The sequence below is a fragment of the Archocentrus centrarchus genome, chromosome 18 (assembly GCF_007364275.1).
Source record: "Archocentrus centrarchus isolate MPI-CPG fArcCen1 chromosome 18, fArcCen1, whole genome shotgun sequence".
In the NCBI taxonomy this organism is placed as follows: domain Eukaryota; kingdom Metazoa; phylum Chordata; class Actinopteri; order Cichliformes; family Cichlidae; genus Archocentrus; species Archocentrus centrarchus.
Window position 1 is genome coordinate 2,718,109 of NC_044363.1, and position 21,510 is coordinate 2,739,618.

Here is a 21,510-nt window from a genome sequence, read left to right on the forward strand (position 1 = left end):
AATAGTTGTTCAGTACAAACAGAACTAACACGCACATGCATCGCCATCACCGTATGCACACATTCTGGCGGCGCAGTGCACTATGCTAGCGGCAGCGTAGAGCACTTAGCTCAGCTAGCTAGCCAACAGTATGCTACAAGAAATGCAAAAGAAATAACACTTCAAAACGTCTTGAACAGGTAGTGAGTCAGTCTACAGAGAGTCAAACAAAACTCGGCACATATCTCCACAGCTTAGGAGCACAACACTCATCACATACCTGAGAAGGGGAAAGGAAATCAATAAATACACTCGAACGCGATGCTTCTCCTTCAGCAGCTTCATTGAGAATGAAGCACCGCGGCCGGAGTGCCCCCCTCCTGCAGTGCAAGGTATGACTAAACGATCACATATCCCACACATTAACAAAAAGGCTCAACAAGTAGATCACCGATGGAAGAATGATAGGTTATATTCTTAACAATTCCCATGGAGATATTTACCTCAATTATGAACTTTGATTAATAATCAATAGAATAAAATCAACCTATCACACTCTCCCCTACAAAGTTAGATCTCGTCCCGACATCACAGCACTCATAAACCAAGGGTTCTTAAGTCATTATATCCTAGTTGGCTCAACCACGTGATCGGTGGGAGGGTACCGCCAATTAATCACCCAAATTTAGTGATCTGTTCTCTTCATTCATCACTTTCGGCACTGAATCTGTGTCTAGTATCCTTGCATAATTATAGGTTGGTAGGTCTGGAATGGATTGGTCCACAGTGTCACTGGTCGAATGTGTTGATATTGTATGGGCTGATGTTGGTAGAGCCTTTCATTTCCATATGCTGTACTATAGCATGTTGGAGTCCCAAGTTGATCATAGGTGAAGACTTTAGGGGCTCGTCTTTCCCTCCTTGGTGCACCATCTGTCTGTTCTTTTTCTCCTCCAGGTGGCTCTGGATGTTGGAATGCTGGAATTTCATCCACTGCTTTTTCAACTAAGCTCTCATCCCTGTCCTGATAGTTCTCTTCCTGTGGCACATTTTCCTGCTGTGTTTCAGGCTCATCTGTGTTTGCTATGAGCCTTCCTTCAATCAATTCATCATCACTCAAATTTTGTTTCTCCCGACCACTGTCCTGTTGTGTGTCTGCACGCTCAATCACTCCGTCTGCATGGGGCATTTGAGAGTGTATTACTGGTTTGTAACAGTACACCCATTCCTCTTCTTCATCTTCCTCTTTCTGATCTGCATTTTCTGTCTCTGTCTCCTTCACCCTTCTTTTCTCTTGCTTTGGTGGTGCTTTTGGCTGAGTTTCCAGAGGTAAGTAATCACACGGCAGCAACAAGTTGCGATGCATGGTTCTTGACCTTCCTCTTCCTTGCTCAGGCTTGACTTCATACACCGGGAGGCCTTCTGCAACCTGACGGATCACAACATGAATATCCTGTTCCCAGTGATTACGAAGCTTTCCAGTTCCTCCCCTAGGTGTCAGGTTTCGAACAAGGACTCGATCGCCAGGACATAGCACAGAGCTTCTTACTTTCCCATCATAATGTCTTTTACTTCTCTCTGCTGCCTTCTTTGCGTTCTCTCGTACTATTTCATGTGCCTCCTGCATTTCTTGTTTCCATTTCTCCATGTATGCTCGGTGGTCTGTTTTCCCTGTCCCAGTGGTGAGACCGAACAGGAGATCAATAGGTAACCTTGGGGACCTTCCGAACAGAAGGTAGAAAGGGGAAAAACCAGTTACCTCACATCGCGTGCAGTTATATGCATAGATCAACTTGTTCAGGGATTCTTTCCAGCTTGTTTTCTGCTGATCAGTAAGTGTCTTTAACATTTGTAATAGTGTTCGGTTGAAGCGTTCAACCTGCCCATTTCCTTGTGGGTGATAAGGTGTCGTTCGGGATCCTACTATGCCACAGTTCTTTTTCAACTGGGAAAAGAGTTGGTTCTCAAATTCGCCACCCTGATCATGGTGTATCCGTGCTGGCAGTCCAAACTTCAAGGCATAATCGTTAAATATACGATCAGCCACTGTTTTGGCAGACTTAGAGGTGGTGGCATAAGCCTGTGCAAAACGAGTAAAGTGATCAACGATTACCAAGATATACTCGTATCCACCTTTACATTTGTCCAAGTGAAGAAAATCTATTGACACCAGTTCAAATGGCTGTGTGGTAACAATACTTGTGAGAGGGGCCCTCGTTTCTCTACATGGTGGTTTTTGTTTCAGGCAAGTACAGGTCTTTGTCACATAATGTTCAATGTCTTTTTGCATGTAAGGCCAAAAGAATCTATCCCTGACCAACGATGTTGTTCGATCAGTGCCTTGATGACCCATTTCATCATGCAATTCTCTCAGTACAGTGGTTTTATACTTCTCAGGTAGTACAAGCTGTGTCTTGTTTGTTGTCTTCCTACAAAGAATGCCATTGTTATCAATATGAAGTTTTTCCCATTCACGCAGTAGGCACTTACTGTGGGTGCTTAATGCATTGAATTGTTGTCTTGATGGCCTTTCATTCCTTATTTTGCACTGCATTATTGGGCTAATGTTTTCATCATCCTGCTGTGCTTGCCTAATCTCTGCCACTGGGAATGGTTTGTGTGTCTCTTCACTGACTGCTGTACACTGGAGAGGGGAAAGCATTGCACAGACATTTGCTAAGTTAGATTCTTGTGTCTCAACAGCTTGGGTTATTGTTGCCACACAATCTGATCCCACTTCCTCTGTGCAGTGTTTGATCATTTCCTCTATTTTAACATTTATTCTTGACAGGCTATCAGCATCCACATTCTCTCTCCCTGGACGATATCGGATGGTGAAATGGAAATCTGCGAGCTCTGCCACCCATCTACATCCTGTTGCATTGAGCTTGGCACTTGACAGAATGTAGGTGAGAGGATTGTTGTCAGTGAACACTGTGAACGTAGGCGCATAATAGAGATAGTCTCTGAATTTCTCTGTGACTGCCCACTTTAGTGCAAGGAATTCCAATTTTCCTGAATGTAGGTGATAATTCCGTTCAGCTGCAGTCAATGTTCGGGAACCATAAGCTATTACACGGAGCTTATCATCCTGTTGCTGATAAAGAACTGCCCCGAGGCCCTGGTTTGAGGCATCGGTGTGGAGGATGAATGGTTTAGAGAAGTCTGGGAACCCGAGGATTGGTGGTTCAACCAAACAATCTATTAGACGTTCCAATATGCACTGGTGTTTTTCAGTCCACACAATTGGCTTATGGGATGGCACAGCTTTGCTCCTTCTTGTAGACTGTCTTGTGTTTGTCCTGTTTTGCAGCACATTATTGTCTTCTGCTGTGCCTTTCAGTAAGTCATAAAGGGGCCCTGCAATACGGGAGAAGTCCTGTATATACTGTCTATAGTAGCTTAACAAACCCATGACAGTCCGCAGCTCTCCCACATTGCTTGGCACCTTATCTTTCAAAGCTCTTACTACTATGGTGTCACTTGGGTCGATTTTGCTACCTTCTGCTGAAACAATCCTTCCCAGGTAGCGAACCTCAGGTTTAAATAATTCGCACTTACTGGGTTTTAGCTTGACTCCATAATTCCTCAGCAGTTGGAGCACTTTCCTAACATGACTGACATGATCCTCAAATGAGTGACTGTACACTAGAGTGTCATCCAGGTATGGTACACAGATGTTGTCTCGCACCTCTTCCAGACACTCTTCCATGCAGCGTTGGAAAGCTGCAGGTGCATTCATTAGTCCGAATGGGATTCTTATCCATTCGTACAGGCCCCATGGTGTCACAAATGCAGTCAAAGGCCTGCTCTCTTCATCCATAAAGCCCTGATGGTAGGCCTTTCCCTGGTCTAACAAGGAGAACCACGAGTTGCCACCAAGACTGTCGAGGATGTCCTGCACTCGAGGAATTGGCTGTCTGTCAGGGTGAGTCTTTTTGTTGAGTTCTCGGTAGTCTATACAAAGACGTAAGCTACCATCTTTTTTTCTCACACAGACAACTGGTGAGGCATAAGATGAGTTGGACTTCTCTACCCATCCTTGTGCAATAAGGTTGTGCAGGTATTCTTTCATCTCCTTATACAGTGGCTTCTGTACTGACAGGTAAGTGCGTGCCACAGGATCCAAATCCTTGAGTGATATTTTCAGTTTCAGCTTTTCGATACGCCCAATGTCATCATCTGATTTAGAAAAGGAAGCGCATTCATCACGAAGCATCCCTTGTACCACCACTCTTTCAGGTTCACTCAGATGGCTCAGATCAATTGGTGGATCCCATGGAGTGTCAGGAACCCGCCCACTCTCTGCAGCCACGTGATTGACTAACACTGGGGGACACTGATTTGGTTTCTCTAAAATTGTAGCTGGATACACAGCTTGGACTTGCTGTAAGGTGCCCACAACAGTTTTTCCTGATAACTCAATGTCATGATCAGTGGGATTTTGCACATCGAGAGCAATGTAAGGAGGAACACCCTTTCTGAGTGTTATCAAAGTCTCACAAAACTCAAGCCCTTCAGCCCACTGAGGATTTATGTCAGGCTCAAAGAGAAGGGTAGTGTCTTTATTCGGTGGCTTGGTCTGCACCCTACAGTCAATCTGCACAGAGGTGGTGTTTGGGTACAAGGATTTTCTCTTTTGACGTTCTCACCACATAGTCATGTGATCGGTCAGCAGTCACCAGATCAACGAAGGTAGTGACATTTTTCTCTCCAAGGCATGGGAAAGCCACTCTCAATGACTCATGCAGCTGCTCTGTTCTTGCGGTATCCATTTGCTCTACAGTACTGGTCTTCACTATTTGTTCAATGACATTAAAGCCTATAATGGGCTGTGGAAGGTTTCCACCTTTCATCACTAACATGGGAATAACAAGTTCTTTAGAGTTGGCTCCCTCAGCAGCCAAACTAAAATTGACTTCAATGAAACCCTTATAAGGCATGTTCTGTCCATTGGCAGCTGTGATTTTCAAGTCATCAGGTGCATCAAGTAACTCAGAGATGTCTTTTAATTTTTCATGTGGTAAATGTCTCTGTTTCCACTTTTCATCAACAATACACACTTGGGAGCCTGTATCCCATAACGCTTGAGTTCTGCAGTTTTGTATATAACATTCAACCATACACTGCTTCCCTACAAGAGCAACAAGACGGGATTGGCTATCCACCTTTATGGGGCGTACAGAACTTGTTTTTGGGTGAATGTGCTGGTTTACCTGAGGTTTTGGTTGTTTATTACAGTTTTTTCTGTGTTTTGGCCAATGTTCAGCTTGACAGATCTTAGAACAATAAATGCTTTTTTTACAGGCTGCACACCTTCTGAGTCTTTTGAGTTTCCCATGAACACCACAGTGGGAGCAAAGCTGTTGGGACATTACACTATTACTAGTTACTCCCTGTCCCGCGGGGGTAACCCTCTTCCGTTTAAAGGACCATCCCTGTCTTGTCTAGGGATTCTCACCCTGCAACCTGCGAGGAAGTGCTCGCTACTACCACATCTATAGCAGTGGGTGCAATATTCAGTTCCACTTTGCTGGCAGCCAACACACTTTCTGAGGCGTGCACGATTTAGAGTGGGATACTGGCGTTGTGGTGCAACTCTCGGCTGATTCTGAGCTGTATCACCTCTTTGTCCCGACCCTGCAGGAGACCAGTTTTGTGGCCAGTGCTGGAGCGGAGGAGGAGGAGGAGCACATTCTGGCACCATGGGTAAGGCAAAGTACTGTGTTTGTGCTGAATTGGGCTGTTGGATTGCCTCTCTGATTTGTGCAACTTCAGCGCCCAAGTTTTTCAACAATGCCATATCAGAACGTATTTCTTTGAGTTCATTCAGCAGGTCGGACTGGGGTTTGATGTTGGTTTCAGGATTTTGGGTTTTTCCTTTTTTATCTGCAGGAGTGTCAGACTGGAGTGAGTGCACAGTGGTTGGCCGCCCCTGGGAAAGTGTTTTCTTTTTCTTTTGTCTCTCTGCTTCATTTGCACAGGCAACATTGAGTTTCTCAAGAAGCAGCTCATCACCAGTTGTTGCTTGTTGGAGGTATGGCTGCAGGTCACTTCTGATGTTGTCATTCTGCAAGCCTGTCAGAATTGTGTGGAGAAACATGCTTTGCACAAGGACAGGATCATATCTTAAACCAGATTCCTCTTCCTGTGAAGCAAATAGGATTTTTTGTCTCAAATCCAGAGCTCGAATTAAAAAGGTTTGTGGGGTTTCCTTACTACTCTGGATCTCTGATGTGAGCTGTTTGTACAGTTCTGTTGCACCTTTTTCTTGATAGTGGGACCTCAGAATCCTCCTCAAGGTAGGCAAGTTAAGGTTGGTTCTGCCCTCCAGATAACTGCGTAATTGTAAGCCTGGTGCTATTGACCTGATTACTGCATCAACTATTTCTATTTCAGGAACTCCTTTGCTGATGGCTTGTTCAATTTGGTGTGCTAGACTGGAGAAGGTAAGTTTGTCCTTTTGGCCTGGCTCACCAATCTGGCCAGCTATTCTAAATTCTCGGCCCCATGGTAATGATAGGCAGGGCTGGGGGACCTGTTTGGCATGGTTATCCTTCCCACTCACAGACTGTTTGGCTCCACTAATTGGATTTGTTTTTTCCAGTCGTGATAATGCTAAAGCCAACTGGAGTGTCTCTATCTCTCTTTTCAGTCGCTCTTCTTCTGAAGGCTGGGTGACCTGCTCTTGTGTCTCATTTGTCAGGTTAGCATCTGAGGTTATGTGTTCTAGTGCACTATTCTGAGTAGCCTGTTGCAACTCAGCGATTTTATCTTTCAAAACCAGGAACTCAGCCATACCTTGATCCTCAAGCTCGCCCAGCTCCTCTCTTTCTAAGTGCCTTATGACATATGAAATTAGGGAGGAGCGGCTTCTACCTGATACATTTTCAAGTTTTGAACCACCAATACACAGAAAATCACAAACTTCAATCAAAGTGTCCTTGTTCAATGTGTACAAAGCTCCAAAAACTTCTAATTTCAAGTCCTCCAACTCTGAAGAATCCATTTCAGTCTCTAGTTTTTGCAATGTATTAGTGTGATGCAGGACCTTCTCTTTGCAGAATAGACAGTGTAGCTCTCCTGGTACCAGTAGATGACCTCAGATTGCATGCGGATCCCTCTGCTCGGTCGCGGAACCACCACACCGTATCTCTCAGCCCGTTTGTAGATGGAAGGGGTTGAATGATGACCAGGGCATCTATCTGGGACAGCGGACCCTCATCACATTCATCCCAGCGGTGCCTCCAAAATGTTACACCCTGAGAAGGGGAAAGGAAATCAATAAATACACTCGAACGCGATGCTTCTCCTTCAGCAGCTTCATTGAGAATATATAATTATTTTGAAGTATACACATAGATACAAAACATTAATATGGAACACTATAACAAAAGTACACATCAGTCAGTTCTAGGACAATATCACAAAATGATCTTCCTTCATCTGTCTTCACAGGTAAATAATGATTTCAACCAAGGTACAGTATAATTTCCCCGTCCTCCCTTGCAGGTAAACCCAAATATGACATAAATGCCCAAGCAAATTATTAAGGAAAAATTAAATGATATGCAGTATGTGGTAAATTACAGTGTTACTATTGGGTCTGTGATGATTCTGAAACATCCTGTTTGTTGGCTCTGAATTCAAAAGCTTTTTGCTCCAAAAGTTTCTCTTCATGCAGCCAAGAATCAGTGCTTTAGCAAATATTATGGTGCTTTTTTCTTACTTAAAACACATTAAAGTGTAAAGTGTAATTTTTTGGCACTAAAAGATTTTTAGTTATTTTCATTTTAATATAATTTCTTTTCCAAGCTCAGCAGTGAATCAGAGCAGAATTAGTCTCAGCTGGTTGATTTCTGGGTCACAGCGCTCCCGTTTCAGTATGTTGCTGATCTGTAACACACAACAGGACAGTCAGACAAAATCAAATGCACACAAAACAGTTAAACATTTAGAGACAATCAAAGTTTGCACACTTACCTTTTTAAGCCGTCATAAAGAAACTTTATTGAGAGTACTATAGTTCCTGCATTTGCAGCAAATAAAAATGCAGTCAGAACATACAAGCCAATTTCCTCCCGGTGTGTCCGTCCTTCTGCCAGTTTTAGACCTGGAAAACAAACAGACAGTTTTATAAACAGTACAGACAACACAGTTTCATCCATTAAAGTTGGATCTAACAGTATAGATACAGAAATGTCTTCAATGTTAACAATACTCATTAAATCAAAACTATTTAAAGCCTGCAGTAAGAGATCAATATTCTGTGATTATCTTTAACATTTCTACAAATACTTTTTGGTAACTACATCCTAGAACACACACAAAGCTTTTCCATGATAAACAAAGTACATACTGCGCTCTTACAAGGGTGTATACTATATAATATCTATTTAATGTATAACAATAAGCTAGACATAATGCATACTTAGAAGATATTCACATCACATTATACACATGTGTGTACAGGAATATTACTGTATAATGCACCCACACAATATAATCTGCTGGTATCAGTGTATTCTGTACAGCATCACTATAATCATAAGGCAAACATGTTGTTTACATTTGAGCAACATTGCTGAGCAATCGCTATGGGTTTAGCATTGCTCAGTGATGAGTCATAGTCTGTATTCATGGCTGTGAGTCACACCTGACCAACATGTTAGATGCTCAGCCAATCAGAAGGCTGCAGCTTAGAACTGATGTTATTATAAACAGACGGGTCTTTACTTTAAATTTGGGATTCCCCAGTTTCTCACTATCCAGCTGCTGTCAGCTGTTCAGTGACCTGTCAGCTGCTAGATGTGGGGACTCCACACTTTCTCCTTTCAGTCAAAAATGGTCAAGTAGGGATAGCCAATCACACAGCACAATATGATCACATGATTAGGCTAAGCCATTCAGGCATGAGAAAGAGGCTAAATATTGTTAGGCTATATTATTGTAGCATTAGCAGCCTGAAATCCTCCATGTTGTTTAATCTGCACTTTAGATAAATACAGTCAAAGCGTACAAAGAGTACGAAACATCCCAGAATACGAATATTGTTTTGCAGAGCCCAGATGAAAATATTCTCCCACTTTATATCATTTTATAATGTCAGTGTTTGTGTGACGTGTTAATTTATTTACTGAATAAAGTAAATTGTTATTGTTTTAACTGTAATAGTTTTACATTAAAATGGCACTGCACTGTTTGAATTTATTAATAAGGTGCTGAAAATGTGACCATGGTTCCTCACCATGTTCTTTATGAATATGAAATTTCCTGCACCAAAATTAATATTTTGATGAAGTACATCATGTTATTTTACATGTTTATCTTTACAACATTTATTTCCTGAGCTCACAGCTGTGAGATGTCACACAGTGTTCATTACAGGCTTGTTAACATCCTTCCTGTCAGCGTGTCGTCTATCACAGCTGTTACAGAGTTAAGACCTTTAAATTAAATAAAGCCACAATTTACTGTAAAACTCTGACACTAAACCTTTGAGGCAAATATTGTCTGGAAGGGAACACAGGTGTGGAGCTAAAGTTTCCTGACTTCCTGTACCTGTTGGTGGTCTCCAGCTGGGGGGTTGGAGTGACACATCACTGCTGTCTCCATCAGAGGTTCGACTCACATCCAAAGCAAAATGTTCTGAGGGTGAAAATCTGAATTAGTGTCAGTTCAGTTACATCATAGTTACAGTCCAGTCCTAAAGTGCTGCAGGAGTCAGTTTACCAGAGGTCTCGAGTCGCCATCTGATGGTGATGTTGCCGTCCTCCTCTGCCTGATAGACAGTCGCAGCCTTTTTAACAACAAACATCCCTGTAGAGAAGACACCACCTCTTTACTGTGTGTTTTATTTTACATTTTTACAACAAAAGATTTGTTCACAGATTTCTTTAAATGTGGAAACTCACAGACGGAGGACATCGTGCTGAAAAACAGAAGGAGCTGAATCATCTTCTCCCTGTGACAATAAAGTTTGATCAGAGGAAACACTTTTAATATCTTTGTAAAGAACAGGATAAAAATATCAGAACTGAAATATTTCACATTTTGTCTCACATTCACTTTTTCATCTGCTTAAAAACCAGCAGATCCAGTTTCTGTGCAGCCAGGATATAATGATCATTATTCTGCACATACTTTGAGATACAAGATTTAAAAGCTTCTCTGGACATCAGAGTGCAGTGTTTTGTTTTGTATTACCCAGCAAACATATTTTCCTGTTTTTAAGCTGTTTTCTACCTCTCCTCGTGTTGGAGCTGCGTCTCTGACGGCTGTTTCTGTGAATCATGAGCTCCTCTCTGGGAAGGCGGGCGAACATGTGAGGAGGTGTTCCTGCTGACCTTACTGGGTGCATTACAATGAGACAGTGACCTGTAAAAATAAATAAAATAAAATAAAACGTTGTATATTTTCATCAGATTAACAGATAACAAAGCTGAACATTGGCCAACAGAGGGCGCTGCTCACCTTTAAATTAAATGGCTTTGAAAGTTCAGCTTTGTTCAAAGTTTCCTTCTTAAAATTTTTACCAAAATTACATTTGTTGTGCTTTTTTAAGACATGCTCAGATTCACTTTCTCTATTGAAAAAAATAATTTTCTTCCAAACTGATCATGATCAGCCTACGTCATCGGTACATATATTTTGAAACAATTAAATGCACCAAAAAGTAAACATACAGGAGGTTTTAGAGTCTTCTTGTCTGCAGGAGAGTGAACAGCGAGCTGCCCTCTTCATGATTAATTTACTGATCAGCTGGAAGAACAAACAGCAGTCTGACTGTTTGAGGTGAAGAAGAAGCTGCAGCTCATTGTTCAATATGTCAAGACTTGTGACGCACACAAAGCGCACAAACTGTTCACCGTTAATCACAGTCACACCCTGCTTTACAGTCTGTGTTTAAACACGAACATTACAGCCTAGACCTGTTACTGTACTACCTACACTCACAGACATTTTGAAGGGACCAAAGATAAATAAAATAAAATAAAATAAAATAAATATTGCACACTAAGAGGGAAGAATGAACTACAAATACAGAAAATCATACTAAAAGATCAAATACATACTCCTGTTGTCTCTTCTTCTTTAGTCTCTTCAGTGTCTCCACTCTGACTGAAGTGTTTGGCCTCAGTTATAACAGCATGAAATGTACACAGCACTCCTGTCAGTGAGGAGGAGGCTTTGGTGGTTGGTGATAATCCTTCTCTTTGTTTGTTTGTGGTTCATTCTTCTTTCACTTTTGTTTTGTGTCACGGGTCAACAGCTGGGCAGTGAAGCTGGTTCAGATCAGCTGACAGACACAGCCTGGACCTTTAACTGCTGCACATTTATCTGACTGTCAGAGGCTCCTGCAGTCACTTTGTTTTAGATCCACACAGTCTGATGAAGTGTTCATGGATCCAGGAGCTGTTTGAAGAATCTGCGACCAAAATATGTTTGAACATAGAGATTCATATTTATATTATTTATAACTCCAACGCTCTGTAAAAACAGTAATAACAATGAGGGTTAAAGTTTTCTTTCCCCTGTTAACAGCAGGGAAACTGCAGCCTTCAAACTCACCTTTAAAATGACTTCATTATTTATTTTAAGTCTAAGGACAAAAAGTTCAGCCTGAAACGTCCATCAGGTAGAATTTGTGTGTAACTGTAAATTTTTAACTTTAATTTCTCATAAGTTTGATGTGAACACAGTTTGTGTGTTTTATTTTGAGTCATTTAAACAAACCTTCATTGATCACACTCTCCTTTAACCTGAACATCATCACCATAAACTACAGCGTTTATCCAGACAGCACAAACATTATCAATACTAGTGGAAAGTTGACTTCACAAACACACAGTGAGGACTCCATATTTACAACAAGAACTTTGTGTCAACAGTTTTTATGTCCACAACATTTGACTGTAACTCACTCAATAAGTTGTTCAGTAAGAAAACCTGCAGCTCAATGCTGGACCTGACCGTGAGCCCAGCATCACAGACCGACCCAGTGAGGCCAGAAAGACCTGCATCTGACCTGACAGTAAGACTAAAACCAATCTCCTTTTTAGTTTCCCAACTTGTGCATCCTGTTTCCCTGACTCCTCCTGTTTTAGTCCCTCAGCAAATGATAGAAAAAAAGGTGTTTTAATACCATGTAGTACAATGCTTTTCAAATAGTGGGGCGTGCCCCCTAGGGAGGGCGTGGTGCGCTTACCAGGGGGCGGCACGTCTGACCCCGGGGGACATGCTTTTGTTGCCGTACTAGAATAAATTGTAATTGCAAATCCACAACAGTAGGTGGCAGTGGCGCTCTCATTGTCAGAGTGTGCACAGTAAGTAACAGTAACAGCGCTATGGTGCACTTTTTTTTTTTTTTTGCCTACTCACAGCATAGAGCGGGTTCTGCCGCAACTATTTATAGTCGGGGGGGGGGGGGCATAACAGAAAATAATAGAGAAGCACTGATGTAGTGGAATTACATTTTCATTATATTCCTTTTTATTGTTGTTCTTGTGTATTTCCTCTGTGATGCAACTTTGACTGTAAAGTGCTTTGGTCACCTTAGTTGGTTCTTGTTAATTCAATCGATCAATCGATCAATCAATCAATCAATCAATTATATCTAATCATATCTGATATTGTAAATGTTTATTGTTGGGACTGTTTAACCACTGAACTGCTGATTGCATTTCAAAGCTCTCTGTGGCTGTGTGCTTAAACATGTTTGATAGATTTGTACATTTACACAGATTAGGTGTCAGAGTTGTGCGTTCATGCTCTTCAGAGTCCACATTATGAATTAGGACTCATGGTGAAGCTTTAAGTGTCACAGCTGATGTTAGCAGAGTAACACATACACAGAGCACCAAATGCAGACAGCAGAGGGAACAAAGACTCACAGACTGGGATCCAAACACAGGCTTGAAGAAACAAGGATTCAAAGTATGAAGCAGAGAAATACATGAGGTGAGGAATAAGAAGTGGATGGAGGGAAGGGAACTCTGAGGACACCTGGTGGACACTTGGAGGAAGACAGGTCTGAGGAATGAAGATAAGAACAGCCTGCATGGAGGACGTGAGCAGACTCTCCTGAATATTTACCTGTTGGTCTTCAGTAGTTCAATTTTTTAAGCTCCAGAGAGACTTTTAAAGAACCACATAAGTACCACAGTGTGTGTCTTTGGCACACAGACTACACTAGAGTGAGTCGATGAGTTTCTGCTCAGAATTAATTGGAGTCTTGTGTAAAACTTTCTCTATCATTTGTTTAGCTCATAAATATTGTTGTCTGTAAATGATTCACTTTATTGTATGTGTGTTAACAAATATATTAAGTGATGCTTCATTTCTTTAGAAATGAACCCCTTAAGCTGTAATTTAAGAACAAATATATTAGGGTTACTTCACAGTAAGAGACACTGAGATCCATTCACTACCCATGTATTAATATCACTATATGATGTGTCTGTGTAGGTTCTCAGTCATTCAGGTCATAGTAGAGTCTAGAGCTTGAAAAATCACTGTATGATGCTCCTTGTAATATCTAGTAAAGTGTTTCCTGGAAACATATTTCATTTGTTTCCTCTTGACTGAATTTTGTTTTATTTAAACTGTTAATATTATAAACGGCTAATGCTTCTTCCTCTCTGAAAACATTCAGAGAATAAACAATGAGGCAAGAATGAAAAATACTTTATTTAACCCCAAAGTGAAGTAATTATTGTTACTGCAGCAAAATCATTAAATATGCACATGATAATGTAGCTTAAACAATGTAGAATTGAAATATATATATATATATATATATATATATATATGTGTGTGTAAAATATGAAAAAGGTCAAATAAAATGCTCAGTGAACAGAACAAAGAATCTGAATTCAAACAGTAATGATGCAGGAAAATTCCCTCAGTCAGTAACATGGACGTACTCCAAAGTTCAGTCACCCCACTCATGTCCAGTGGAATTTCTCCACCTTTCTGTTTGCCTCTCAGATTAAACCCAAAAGCCTGGGATCAGCTACAGCTAATTTCAACTGTTTGTCTTTTAATTTTGAAAATGCAAAGTGTCTTTAATTGTTTTTCTTAATACTTATAGAGTTCATATGACTCAGTAATATAATGCATGGGCCTAAAATTATAGTGGGATTACAGTGTAAGACAGGAAGGATAAGCTACTTAATAATACCTTAAACTGATGTGTAAGCTACACAAAGTTACTCACTATTCAAAGGATTGAAGCTACAGTTGTTACCCCCCTTATAATCTGCTGTGAAATACATTTAAGCATTCTTGAGTAAATATTAAATGATATGCAGTATGTGAGGAAATGACACCTTTAGCCACTGGGTCTATTCTGATTCTGAAACTTCCTGTTTGTTGGCTTTGAATTTAAGAACTTTTCGCTCAAAAAGTTTCTCTTTAAACAGCCGAGAATCAATTATGTTATATTGTGGTAATTAATTTTTTTGGCAGTAAATGATAGTTTTACTTATTTTCATTTTAATATAGGTTTTGTTTTTTTTTTCAAGCTTAGCAGTGGAATTAGAGCAGGATTAAGCTCAGCTGGAGGAGGCGGGGAGGCCGTGGTTGATTTCTGGGACACAGCAACACTGACGAGTAAGGACTGAAAACGTGTTGAATAAGGAGTCCATTTATTAAATTGAATTAAGCCATTTCAAACAGTTTTACAGATTAATCCGGGTCAGGACTGCATCTCATCCCCGTGTGGGATGGCATGAAGTTCAAGTTACAGTTTCATATGGTGACAGCTTATCAATCTTGGTTACATCATATACAAAACAAGAAATGTGCAAGACAGAGAGAAAGGATTCCACAGCTGCTTCTCCCTCCAAGTGTTCCTTTATCATGTTTAGTCTCGTTGACCACTCCACTCGAGAGTCCTTGCTTCTGTTATTGATACAATGGTGACATAGCAGAAACCTTTTGTCCTAAAACATTATGTGCTTCTGTGTCATTGTTCAGTTATGTTTAGTTTACAGTCTAAGGCAAATTTCTCAGGCAAGTAAATGTACATAAGGTAAGAGGACACATATACCATGAACTTCATGGAACTCATTTCCTTCACCTCACAATGGTGCAGTGGTGTGGATGCCGCAGCCATCGGCGGTCAGAAAACTACATGAAAAGTGTACACTGAGTGTTACCCCCTCCCCCCACGTCGTACGCTTTGTCAGTATTTGTTAAGCGTCCTTTCCCAAAGTCACATTAAAATATTTAACAGATTTCTGAGCACAGTGTACCACATGAAAATGGTTCAAGGTCAGTAAGCAAAACAAGCATTCATACATAAGGCGCACCGATCATAAGGAGCACTGCAGATTTTTGAGAAAATTTAAGGATTTTAAGTGCAGCTTATAGTCCGAAAAATATATGTTAAAATATGTAGAGAGTAAAAGTAAAGCATCATGAGAAAAATAAATATTCAAGTAAAGTACAAATACCTGATCATTCTATTTAAGTACAGTAACAAAGTGTTTGTACTTTGATAATACCCACCTCCAATTTACTGCCTCACACACCTGCTGCACCCTCTCACCTTTGATGGTGTGTGAGGGAGCGAAACATTGAAGCTAACATGAACTTAAATGCAACATGAGCATCATGTCAGTGGCTGCTTTATCTCTATGTTTAGGATCATTATCCTCCTGCTTTGACTAAAACTGAAGGACAGTTTGTTAACTTTGAGAACTCTGACATTTCTAAAGTGAAGTTTATTTATAAAGAAGAAAGGGTTAACAAGCTGAGAAGTTCAGGTGATCAGTGAATAAAAAGGGTTAAACACACAGTATCGCTCTCAGAGAGCTCCTCTTCCTGGAATGAAGCACAGCCTGATAACTCCTCCCTCTTCTTCCTGCTCTTAAACACAGCACCTCCTCTCTGTCCATGTTTCCTCGTTCCCTCCCCTTCAGATCTGTAGTTTGAAGATGGGTGTAACCAACATGTGGTGCTGTGTCAGAGCTGACAGGCTCCATTCACTGCAGAAACACATGCTGCTGAGATCAGAGTTCAGACTAGTTTCAGTTATAAGGAAGTGAAACTCACACAGTCACTGACACTGAGAGGAGAAATGGCGCAGAAAGGAGTTCAGCTGGACCGAGAAACCTTCACTTGTTCCATCTGTTTGGATCTACTGAAGGATCCGGTGACTACGAGCTGTGGACACAGCTACTGCATGAACTGTATTAAAAGATTCTGGGATGAAGAGGAGGAGAAAAAGGGAATCTACAGCTGCCCTCAGTGCAGGAAGACTTTCACACCGAGGCCTGTCCTGGAGAAAAACACCATGTTAGCTGTTTTAGTGGAGGAGCTGAGGAAGACTGGACTCCAAGCTGCTCCAGCTGATCACTGCTATGCTGGACCTGAAGATGTGGCCTGTGATGTCTGCACTGGGAGGAAGCTGAAAGCCATCAAGTCCTGTTTATCTTGTCCAGCCTCTTACTGTGAGAAACACCTCCAACCTCACTATGATGCAGCTCCATTGAAGAAACACAAGCTGGTGGCCCCCTCCAAGAAGCTCCAGGAGAACATCTGCTCTCATCATGATGAGGTGATGAAGATTTTCTGTCGTACTGATCAGCAGAGTATCTGTTATCTCTGCACAATGGATGAACATAAAGGCCATGAAACAGTCCCAGCTGCAGCAGAAAGGACTGAGAAGCAGAAGGAGCTCGAGGTGAGACGACTAAACATCCAGCAGAGAATCCAGGACCGAGAGAAAGATGTGAAGCTGCTTCAACAGGAGGTGGAGGCCATCAATGGCTCCGCTGATAAAGCAGTGGAGGACAGTGAGAAGATGTTGTCTGAGCTGATCCGTCTGATCCAGAAAAGAAGCTCTGATGTGAAGCAGCAGGGCAGATCCCAGCAGGAAACTGAAGTGAGTCGAGTCAAAGAGCTTCAGGAGAAGCTGGAGCAGGAGATCGCTGAGCTGAAGAGGAAAGACGCCGAGCTGGAGCAGCTCTCACACACAGAGGATCACAACCAGTTTCTACACAACTACCCCTCACTGTCAGCACTCAGTGAGTCTACACACTCATCCAGCATCAATATTGGTCCTCTGAGGTACTTTGAGGATGTGACAGCAGCTGTGTCAGAGACCAGAGATAAACTACAGGACATCCTGAGAGAGGAATGGACAAACATCTCACTGACAGTCACTGAAGAGGATGTTTTACTGTCACCATCAGAGCCAAAGATCAGAGCTGGATTCTTAAAATATTCACATGAAATCACACTGGATCCAAACACAGCAAACAGACAGCTGTTATTATCTGAGGGGAACAGAAAAGTAACATTAATGAAACAACAACAGTCTTATTCTGATCATCCAGACAGATTCACTGGATGGTATCAGGTCCTGAGTAGAGAGAGTCTGACTGGACGTTGTTACTGGGAGGTGGAGTGGAGAGGGAGAGCAGTTAATGTAGCAGTCGCATACAAGAATATCAGTAGAGCAGGGATTGCAAGTGAATGTTTTTTTGGATGGAATGACAAATCTTGGGCATTACATTGTGAGACAAACAGTTATACATTTCAGCACAACAATGTCCACACTGTCCTCTCAGGTCCTCGGTCCTCCAGAGTAGGAGTGTACCTGGATCACAGAGCAGGTATTCTGTCTTTCTACAGCATCTCTGAAACCATGACTCTCCTCCACAGAGTCCAGACCACATTCACTCAGCCGCTCTATGCTGGACTTTATCTTTATGATGGAGCCACTGCAGAGTTGATTAAAGTCAGATAGACAGAGAAGATAGGTTCATGTTGATCCTGACCATTATATGTACTTGTGTAGTTTCTAAATGAGGCTTTACATTTTAGAAGCTGAGAAGTTCAGTGGTCCATTGATGTCTGAAAATAATATTGCACTGATTCAAACTGTACTTACATTTATATACCTTACATCAATATAAATCTGGATCTGTTCTTATGGCTGATAATCATGTGAGTTTCAATTATACTACTCTTCATATTCAGCATGTTTTCAGTCTTGAATCAGTCTGGTTAGTGGTTTTATTCTGTAGTTGCTGTAGTGGGTTGTCAAATGCAAAGAATCCATTGGAGCTGCAGTGATTCATCAGTTAGTCAATGATTAGAAAATTGATTGTTTTATAATTATTTTAGTCATATTTAAAACTGCTTCCAGTTTCTGAAATGTGAAGATTGTTGATTTTCTTGATCATATATGAAAGTAAACTTAATGTTTTTGAGGTTTGGACTTTGAATATGCACATGATAATGTAGCTTAAACAATGTAGAATTGAAATATATATATGTGTATATATTGATATACTTACATAAAGCAGAACAGTACAATTAAATATGAAAAGGCTCAGTGAACAGAACAAAGAATCCAACTGAATTCAAACAGTAATGATGCAGGAAAATTCCCTCAGTCAGTAACATGGACGTACTCCAAAGTTCCTATTAGTCCATTATTCACCCACTCATGTCCTGTGGAATTTCTCCATCTTTCTTTTCGCCTCTCAGATTAAACCCACTCAACAAAGCCTGAGATCAGCTACAGCTAATTTCAGCTGCATTCTCAAAATGATCAATAAAAAACCCATAAAGTTGTTTTAATCTGTTTTCTTAATGTGACTCTAATACTTATGCAGTTCATATGGTTCAATAATATAATACATGCACCTAAATCATAGTGTGGTTACAATGTGAGGCAGGAAGGATAAGCTACTTAATAATAGCTGACACTGATGTGGAAGCTATCCAGAGTTAGTCGTTATTTAAAGCACTGAAGCTACAGTTGTTACCCTCCCCCCCTCCCCAATCTGCTGTTAAATACATTTAAGTATTCTTAAGGAAAAATTAAATGATATGCAGTATGTGGTAAATTACAGTGTTACTATTGGGTCTGTGATGATTCTGAAACATCCTGTTTGTTGGCTCTGAATTCAAAAGCTTTTTGCTCCAAAAGTTTCTCTTCATGCAGCCAAGAATCAGTGCTTTAGCAAATATTATGGTGCTTTTTTCTTACTTAAAACACATTAACACTAGAACTACCAGCATTTTCCCTCTACTCCTTTTTCTACCAAGCGCTGCCAAATGGCAGTTTTACATCTCATTAGGCCACCTTTTGTTAGGTACACGGGGCCAGTAGATTGGAATGTGTGTGGGATGGGTGTGGGGGTGGGGATGGGTTACCAATGATGACCAATGATGACTCAGGGTCGCCAGGTGTATAAAAAGCCAGGTCACAACACATATTTCACCTACTCTGTTGACTGAGAAGCAAAGATGCCAAAGGTTTACGGCACACAGCAAGCTTTGGACATGATCCTCAACAATGTCAACCCCTGTGACTCCGATGGAGATGAAATAACCCTTGTGCTAAATTCCGACTCTGAAAATTCTTCTGGTAAGATTTCCTAAATTTCCTATTTTCGTTTGCCGTTTGTTGTGTTTTAGGAAGAGACGAATATCTTTGCGATTGCACATTATTTCAACATTTCACTAATCAAATCTCAAACATGGTCACCCTGTAGATAAGGAAACTTCGCCACCTCCAGAAAAGAGAGGTCGCATGGAGACACATGAGTGGCTGACAGAGACGGCAAAAGACGGCACAGTGTGGCGTGAGGAACAGATCGGAAGGCCTCTGCATCACAGCCCAATTGATTGTTATGCCACAGATGGAGAGCCAACTGCTTTGGCCAGAAGAAAGGTGTCGAGTCGCTTACAGAGTTTCCTCTGTTTCATCACTCTGGAAATGCTTCGGACCATTCAGGAGTGGACTGTCCAGCATGCACGCCAGACACAGCAGGGAAACTGGTTCATGGCCCTCCCTGAACTAAAGGCGTTCATTGCAATCCTCATCCTGCGAGGGATTGTCCGCCTTCCAAGGGTGCATGATGTATGGTCAGCAACACTGGGAGTGCCCGCAATCAGCAAGATTATGGCCCGAAACTGCTTCCAGGACATCATGCGGCACCTACGCTTCGATGACAAGGACACACGCAATGAACGAGCTGCAAATGATTGGTTTGCTGCAGTCTCTGACATTTGGGGGTCTTTTGTTACCAACTGCATTACCTCTTACAACCCAGGAAGGCACATCACCATAGATGAGCAACTTTTTCCAACTAAGACCCGTTGCTGTTTCCTGCAGTACAGTGCTACAAATCCTGACAAGTGTGGCATAAAGTTCTGGGTGGCATGTGACCTGAAATCCAAGTATGTATGCAACATCATCCCATATCTTGGCAAAGACCCCAGTCGTCCCACGGGGGAAAAACTATCAGAAAATGTGGTGATGAAGCTTATGGAACCATTTATGGACAAAGGAAGAACCGTTACCACAGACAATTTTTTTATGTCATTGTCACTAGCACAACGACTGCTCAGCTGGAAGACCACACTCCTTGGCACAGTAAACAAGGTTCGCCGTGAGCTTCCAGACTCTGCCAAAAAGACTTTGGCCCATGAGGAATTCAGCACACAGGTGTTTTCAACCTCTGGTGCCACACTGACCATTTACGCGCCCAAACAGAGAAAGACTGCATCCTCAGTAGCATGCACAGTGTGGTGGAGACTGGGGATACCCGGAAAAAAAAACCAAACACAGTCACCGACTACAAAAGCCTGAAATGTGGTGTGGATGTCATGGACCAGATGGTGCGAAAGTACACTGTGCGTTCAGGAACACGGCGTTGGCCAGTCGCTGTGTTTTACAACTTGATTGACATTGCAGCACTGAATGCACATGTGCTTTACCAAGCATGCACTGGGGTCAAAGAGAGACGGACGGACTTCTTGGTGAAGCTTGCAAGAGAGCTTGCACAGTCTCATATGGCAGCCAAGGAGGTGCATAAGGAAAACCTTCAGCAGTAACCACTCTCACCTGACACAGGGATAAGGGCATTGTGCCAGGTGAAGTGTTGCTGCAAGAATAACCATGCCACTAAGCGTTGTGTTTATTGCAACAAGTTGACATGTGGAAAATGCAGAAAGGAGATGTTGTGGCAGTGCCAGATGTGTTCAGACAATCTGTAACAAATATACCAATAAAAATGTGCTGGATAAATATTTTGGTCATCTTCAGTCCTTTTATAGTCGTATACAACTGTCCATCAATACTGAGATAAAGTATTCCTAAAAAACATAACATAACAACAATCACAAAGAACTTATATATACATATATGGAGTTCTAAGTATGGCAGTTCAACACTTCAAAATAAAAAAATAAATTAATATTATTTGAAAATAAGCCAAAACACTATCAAATAAAAACTTACACTCTAAAGTTAATGGCAGCTTTACACAAGGGCATTTGTGTATGGACTACGGAACACAAATGATTTATAAGTTTTACAGATATTTACAGTTAGAATTTCCTTACAGTACATGGCAATAGGAAGCCTACTTTGTCTTGTTGACCGATGCTGAATAAAGGGCATGTAAAAATGTATGAAATGGTCAAAAGTTTATATGATACAGTAAATGTGATGAGTGAAACAATACAGTGCATTTTGAAAGCCCCTTCTAGTCCCTACTCAGG

At 41.4% G+C, this 21,510-nt stretch overlaps 2 protein-coding genes and 1 pseudogene across 2 annotated transcripts; 2 read left to right on the forward strand and 1 right to left on the reverse strand.

Annotated features, from left to right (window-relative positions):
* Positions 1-702: 702 nt before the first annotated feature.
* LOC115796757 (uncharacterized) lies at positions 703-7,281 on the reverse strand. Its single transcript, XM_030753177.1, has 2 exons — positions 7,212-7,281; positions 703-1,652 (listed from the first exon to the last, which is right to left on the reverse strand). The coding sequence occupies exon 2, from the start codon at positions 1,625-1,627 to the stop codon at positions 713-715; it is 915 nt and encodes a 304-aa protein (XP_030609037.1). The 5' UTR covers positions 1,628-1,652; positions 7,212-7,281; the 3' UTR covers positions 703-712.
* Positions 7,282-15,934: 8,653 nt separating this feature from the next.
* Positions 15,935-18,203, forward strand: LOC115797247 (tripartite motif-containing protein 16-like). Its single transcript, XM_030753767.1, has one exon. It carries the CDS (start codon positions 16,064-16,066, stop codon positions 17,735-17,737), a length of 1,674 nt encoding a protein of 557 aa, XP_030609627.1. The 5' UTR covers positions 15,935-16,063; the 3' UTR covers positions 17,738-18,203.
* Positions 18,204-19,174: 971 nt separating this feature from the next.
* On the forward strand, positions 19,175-20,841 carry LOC115797617 (uncharacterized; annotated as a pseudogene).
* Positions 20,842-21,510: the final 669 nt, after the last annotated feature.